The sequence below is a fragment of the Amphiura filiformis genome, chromosome 2, assembly GCF_039555335.1.
Source record: "Amphiura filiformis chromosome 2, Afil_fr2py, whole genome shotgun sequence".
NCBI lineage: Eukaryota > Metazoa > Echinodermata > Ophiuroidea > Amphilepidida > Amphiuridae > Amphiura > Amphiura filiformis.
In genome coordinates this window covers 65,782,084-65,789,352 of record NC_092629.1, presented here as the reverse complement: position 1 = coordinate 65,789,352, position 7,269 = coordinate 65,782,084, and the positions used below count along the sequence as shown (strand labels likewise).

The following is a 7,269-nucleotide window of genomic DNA, read 5'->3' as shown; positions in this document are numbered from 1 at the left end:
TGACCCATTTGGATTTACACATAGAAATGTTGTAAAGTGGATGAAGGGGTAGAGAGCAGGGCATAAATTTAAACAAATTAGTAAGGTAAAACACTCGTCCCAGGGAACTGCAGAATTTGGGGTAAAGGAGTCTTTGGAGCAGCAGAAGAACCTTATAAAGCGTATTATTAAAGCGACACATAATGTACCAGTGTCCCCTAACCATTCAATCTCAGTCAGGCTCAAACAATTATGCTTACATCACGTACATCAGCTGTGCTCTTTGATTATAAAAAAATGAATTATGTTACTGCTTTTCTTTCAGATCATAATATACTACCATGGCCACTGCTTTTCCAATAGACACAATTGGATTCAAAAACATAAAATTCCATGAAAAACTTGGGGAAGGAGCGTTTGGGTCCGTCCACCGTGTAACCTTCAGTGGGATATTCAGTAATCAGTTTAATGGATACAGACAAGCTGCTGCCAAGTCAGTTTTTAAGCTAGAAGAAAGGGAAATTGAAGTCATGAGTCAACTTCACCACAAAAATATTGTCAAGTTGATTGGGTTTTCTGAAGCAGGACCAATTCATGTTATTCTGATGGAGTATGCCCCAAATGGTTCCCTACATGATTATCTATCTGATTCTTCCAAGCCTCTGACCAATGAGTTGAAAAGAAAATGGATCAAGGAATCAGCGCTAGCCATCCAGTACCTGCACAGACATAACTTTCTGCACAGAGACATCAAGGGGTCTAATTGTATTCTCTTTGAGGACAATCTGTTAAAGATTGCTGATTTTGGACTTGCTCGCAAAATAGATCACTCCCAAACAACATCTAGCCAAAAAGGAACCAATCGATATATGGCACCAGAAATTCACAGAGGGAATGAACACGGAAGAGCAGTATACTCAAAGCCAGCAGATATCTACGCATATGGGATGCTCACTTTAGAGATCTGCACAAGAAATGAGCCTTTTGAAGGGACAGAGTGGCAAACTGTGGTCTTTGAAGTGGGCAGCGGTAGATTGAAGCCTTCAGTACCAGCAACTTGCCCAAAAGAGCTTGGAGATATCATGCAGCAGTGCTGGAATTATGATCCCAAACAACGACCTACTATTGGATCAATAGTGCAAGGTATTCTATACTATAAAATACATATTTCATGTGTCACCCCTATTCAGTAATTTGCTCATCCGGAGGATCATAAAAAAATCATCAAAATTCAGATTTTGACACCTTTTGTTAGTGTCATAACATAGCCTATAGTGTATTGAACACAAAATAAGACATTTTAGTAAAACTTGAATCTGTAATTGCTATACTTCAGTAAAATTATAGCTATACATGTGTTTGAATAGGGCTTTAACTTAGTCAATATTGCTGTTTTTCTTGGGTTTTTTTGTGTCAAATTTTCATCTCAAAAATAGCTAATCTGTCCCACGACTCTAATGACTAAACCTGGATAAAAAGCTGTTGTAGCACAAATATTAATAATTTGGACATAATCAAGGTGAATTTTAACATTATAACCATCTTTAATAGTGACTAATTTTTGTTTAAATGCCCACGGACATGACAGAGTCCATACAAATAATGACTCTTACGAGTGGATGCCGAATCAATGTATACGTAAATTATAGTCCATACCACCTCCAACACGGCACCATGGCAGAGATGCCAACATTTAACATCCAGAAAATATGGAGGATTCACACCAAAAATAGGGATGTTTTCAAAATTGCATGTAACTTCAATGGCACAAAACTTGCCAGAAATAGGGAGGTTGTCAAATTTGGGTGTCAAAATGGACAAAAATGTGTACAAAAAAGGGAGCCTCCCTCTAAAATAGGGAGAGTTGGCATCTCTGCCATGGGCAAGTGCTCCCATACCCCTCTGCTACGTCCCTGCATCCAAGTTATAAAAAAATCTACTCTGGTCGTTAGAACAATCTGTTAACATGGTTAATATAATACCATAAGATGTCAAAATATACTGGTAACGGCAGGCGGACCTTTAAAGTAGGATATTTGGTTATACCTATTAATTTGATCATAAAGTGTAACTTCGTAATGTAAAGGCTCCGTCAGTTTCGATCCAAATGTCGCAAAATTCATACGGGACAGCGAGGTATATACCGAGACGGTAATGCGAAAATTTGGTTGAAAACGGTCAAGAATTGGCCTCAAAAACAGTGAAATATGGGTAAAAACGGGGGTTTTATTATGAAAATCAGTTGCCAGCCTACGCGTCACTGCAGCTGGCCGGCAGCGCGTCGGCGCCTCGTGCGTAATGCGCACTACGCCAATGCGCGCGTAAATGGCGCAGAGCCACGCGATTTGTGAGTTCTTGTTTGTCTGGGAGCCAGAGACGAGTGGACATGATAATACGGAATAAAGGACAAATAAAGGATAAAAAGGTACATGGAGGGGTCACGGAATAACGGGTGAACACGTCTACAGACATGCTGTGAGAGGACTTAATAAATACGGGAAAAAGATGTGTGTTGTATAAACAACATGAAGCGGTACTATAAAGAAAAATTAAATTAAAATGAGGACAAAAAAGGTACGAGTAATAGGCCAACGGGTTAAAGTAACTAAATGAAACGTGAACGAAACAAAGAAGGAAAGAAACTAATCAGGAAATGTAAGGAAAAAAAAAAGAAGCTGAAATAATGAGAACAGAGTTAAATAAAAAACATGGAAACGGGAAATCACAAGCAGCAAATAAAAAAAAAAAGAAGCTAAAAGGAAATGTAAGAAAGAACAGATTTAGAAAATAATGGGAACGGGGTTAAATAAATAAATAACATGGAAACGGAAAATCACAAGCGAAGCAGAAGAAACTAAAAAAGAAAATGTAAGAAGAGACAGATTTAGATAAATAAAATGTACCTTTTCAATGATTCTACCTGGTTAGTAATTCTTCCTGTTATAGTGAACGCTCCCATTTACTCATCTAGCGGGGACCCGCGCGAAGCGCGGGTATCCCGTCCCCGCTAGTGTAATACAATTTTGGTAAAGGTTGAGCAAAAGGAAATCAATAATACGTAAAAAATAATATAGGCTATAGGTCTATATATTATATAAATAAAGCTAGGCATATATTTTTTTCTTAGGTATAGGCTTATACTGTCCATTTAAAAACGGCACAATAGGCCTAAGAAAAATATTTTATAAAAGGGGTGATATCAAATGACCTTTTTAAAAATCTTAACTACATGTAGTATCATATAACATATTTATCATAAAGTAGTTTCTTATTTTACTGATTACAACATTGAAATTATTTCAATAGTATATTAAGGTAAAAAATAAATATCCCATGAAGGCAATGTTTGTTACTTCGCATGCAAATGACTTCATAACCCAGTTACATGCCTAAAATGTATTTGAGTAATATTATTCTAAATATGATATATAACGGGGTCCACTAATATTTAAGTCCATAATTAAAGGCCTATTCAGTGATCCCATAGCTGTAGTGAAGGTGTAAAAAATTAACATTATTTGTAAATTGCATAAGAGTGAAGGATAAGTCATTAAAATTGTCATAGGTAGGCCTACTAAGTATTTTTGCTATACAAAACAACGAGAAACGGCAGTATTAACAAAGTTCAAATTCAATTCAATTTGAAATTTCAGATTCATGTAAAATGTCTCATTTTGTTTGTTGGCTTAACCACTTTTCAATTTTTGAAGAACTTTGTATTGAGTCAAACTATTTAATTTTAAGCTATACTTTGATCAGCTCGTAATCGGCGGGCCGTATAACATCGCGGATTAATATCAAAATTTTATTTTGATAATTTTCTTGTGACAAAATCTTGTATGGACTATACCCCTTAAGGCTCGGTAAAGTTTGGTGTGTGTGGGGGGGGGGGGGTGGCCTAGCAAACTTAGGACATTATTATTCTTAATCAAACAAGATGGGGTAATATCAGTTTTATTGATAACTTTATCATGTAAATGTTGAAGAAGCAGCTTTTTATGTGAATAAGCCAAATTGGTGCTTTATTTTTCATGTTAACACCAACTGCCTTTAATACTACCCAATCCATCGACAAATTATGTTTCATTGTCAGTTATTCATTTTAAAGTAATGGTGAACATGAATAAATGTTTCTTTTTGCATGTTTCAATCAAATCTTTGAAATTGATTAAAACAATCCCTCCATTGTCACGTGTATTGCCATTGTCATTTATTCATATCCAAAGAACGGTGACTAAATAAGATTGTAACTATTGTTTCCCAATGATGCAATTATCATATTTGAATGCCACCTACACTATTATGTATACCATTTATATCTTACATAGCCTTGCGCACCTGGTCACTGGAGAGAGCAATCAAACTCACTCAGCCTACTCACTGTATTTCTAGCCGTATTGCATGCAGTCCTCATAATGGAGATCTAGTAACCTGTGGCTACTCGAGCAGCAATATTGACATTCATGATAGTGATGGCAAGTACAAGATGTCATTTACACCAACAGATCAAGACTCTAACAAACCAATACGTGTTGTTGATATTTGTGTATCACCACAAGGAGACATCTTAGTAGTAGGGGCTAAATCCAAATTCATACACGTGTTTGATAAGCAAGGCAAGTATCTTCACTGCTTCAACACCTTAACCCAAGGTGAAGATGAAAACACATATGTTGACCTGCAGTGTATTGCAATAGATAGTGAAGGGAATGTGTTGGTGGGTGATATGGCAAGGCATATCATAACAATTCATACATATCCTGATGGTAGGGTCACTAGGGTGGTCAAGAAGATCAAATGCTCAATTGGTTATGAAAATCCAAGTATGGTTGTCAATAGTAAGAATCAAATCCTGATTCATTCCTATACATCAGGTTCAGTATACAGTAGGGTAGTAGCAATAGATTACTCAGGTAATGTGGTGTTCAGCTGTACAACCAAGATAGATGAGGATGTGAAAGGTGGGGCAGTGTGGCCAGGTGGGATAGTGTGTGATGATGAGGATAACATATATGTTGCAATGAAGGTATCAGGTAAAGTGAACACTGGTCACATTCATGCATACATCCCCACAGGTGCATTCCTACAATGCATAGCCAAGGGATTGTCCTCTCCCTGTGATTTGTCCATGACACCTGATGGCTCACTGGTGCTTGTTAATTGTACCACAATCCAAATCTACAGCCCCAAGTGAGGTGCATCAAGCCATTGATCCCCACATACATCATTCATGCCCATATCATTAATCTGGTGAACCCATATCTGTGTATTTTAAATCCTCGATGGAAGTGGAAGAAGAAGCCAATGCACTGTGAACACTGGCAAATAACCAGGGGGCTTCCAAAATGTGGCCCTTTTTCGGAAAAAAACAAGTAATAATTTGCATGTCAAAAGTGAACCTTAAAGCCCAAATATGTGATTTGCTCCACGGTGGTCATGAGTGTTGCCTTCAATTTTTCTTAAATAAAATTTCAACTTTTTGCATGATTGTAATTTGCAATGCCCAATGGTGTTCTAAAATACCTAGCCTGAAGTGCTTTAATTACAGTAAAATTTTCAGAAGTTTTAAGATAATAAAACTGGTGATCCTCGGTTGTATTCTCCAATTCACCCATTGAGCTCCACAGTTAAGCCTCTAAGGGCGAATTTCTCGACGGGTGGCTTAGCAGTTAGCTTGTCTAGTCTCAAGGCTTAAGAGGTCGTAAGACCAGGCTTAACTGAAAACGCGTTTCCCGAAGCACGGCTACCATAGCCTCGAGGCTTCGTTAGCCTGTGGGCCAGGCTTGTAGGATTAGCCACAAGCTTCAGTAAAATTTACATTTCTCGAAATCAGTCTTCCGTAGTCGTAGTCTACGTAAGCCTGTTAGACCAGGCTTACAGCGGCTTTTCTTGGCCCTGCTTCAGAGTAGGTCTTAGGTCGTAAGCCTTGGTCTATTTCAATTTACAAATTGTTTAAATTGTAACACAAAGTTTTTTCTGTCATATTTTTGACGGTCTTTCAATTAACATGAGTAAGCAGTGGCGTAACTAGGGCGGGGAGCGGGGGAGCCCCCCCCCCCATGAAAAAAGGTAAATTAGGCCTACTTCTGAGAGTTATTAATTAACCTCATATTTGGTCATTTTAACCTTAAAAACTCATTTTTTAAGGTTAAATAAATTGCATTTATTCCACTTGTGTACCATTGGCCTATATGTCACCAGCTTTAATAGCTTAAATAATTATGGCATTTATACCATATTTTTTTCCCAATACCCCCCCCCCCCCCATGTCAAAAAGAAATCTACGCCAATGTTCCTAGGACACATTCCAAGCAGATCCCATAACTCCTCACACCCCCCCTTGTCGCCCAGTGCGACGAAGGTGTTGATGCGCTTACAAGCCCAAACAGTATGAAAAATGCCTGCCCCTCATTTATTATGTTTGCCCCCGCTTGCCCCCACCCCACCCCCAAATGAAAATGTCTAGTTACGCGGCGCCACTGTGAGTAATTGTTCGATTTAGTTGAACATGTCAGCATTTTATTTTGGTGTTCATTTGAGTTAGTTGATTTTTTTAGCAACGAATGTAATTTAAAAAAATTCTTTCATCATCAACATCATCATCATCATCATCATCATCATCATCATCATCATGAAGACCTATATGATTCCACCTGTCCCTATCCAAACCTATAGTTTGATACTCGTATCTGACCTTTTCATAAGTATTACAATATTATTTTGGAGTGCCTATATTATACCAGGTTGGACATCAATTTAATACAATAGAAGAAGGAAAAAAATGGTAAAGGTATAGTAAATATTTCACACGAAACAATAATGCATGCAGTATTAAAACTGAATTTACGTATAAGATGCATTATAATATTGCTATATCTTCTACTTAAATAATTATAAATATTGTACCAGATAACTTCATGTGAGATCTGAGCAGACTACTGAAAATATCAGCAGTAGATAGCACGTTGGTTGTCAAATGTTTGGTTATGTTTTTGCACCAAAAATATCATTAAATAATGTTTTACTTTTGACAAACATTCGAATGATTTGTTTGAAGTGTGAAACAATTTTTGCTTTACTTTTTAGATTCCTTTCAAGTAGGCTTACAGTTTTACCCTTTTTAGGATGCAAAGAAAAAATCACGAGTAAAAAGCATAGACGTAGCATTCATACAAATTGGACTCATAAAAAGTCAAGTGGAAATAAAATAATACATAAAAGACACAAAAACAGACACAATATTCTTGCATCAAGTAGTGTACGGTATAAGCCCAAGCACAAGACGGCGGG

At 37.2% G+C, this 7,269-nt stretch overlaps 1 protein-coding gene across 1 annotated transcript; it reads left to right on the top strand.

Moving 5' to 3' along the window:
* The first annotated feature begins 320 nt into the window (after positions 1–320).
* On the top strand, positions 321–1,172 carry LOC140142284 (mitogen-activated protein kinase kinase kinase 20-like). Its single transcript, XM_072164255.1, has one exon. The coding sequence runs from the start codon at positions 321–323 to the stop codon at positions 1,170–1,172; it is 852 nt and encodes a 283-aa protein (XP_072020356.1).
* Positions 1,173–7,269: the final 6,097 nt, after the last annotated feature.

What these genes read in the sequence shown, in the direction of transcription:
- LOC140142284 (XM_072164255.1), top strand. Translation starts at nt 321, where the DNA reads ATGGCCACTGCTTTTCCAATAGACACAATTGGATTCAAAAACATAAAA.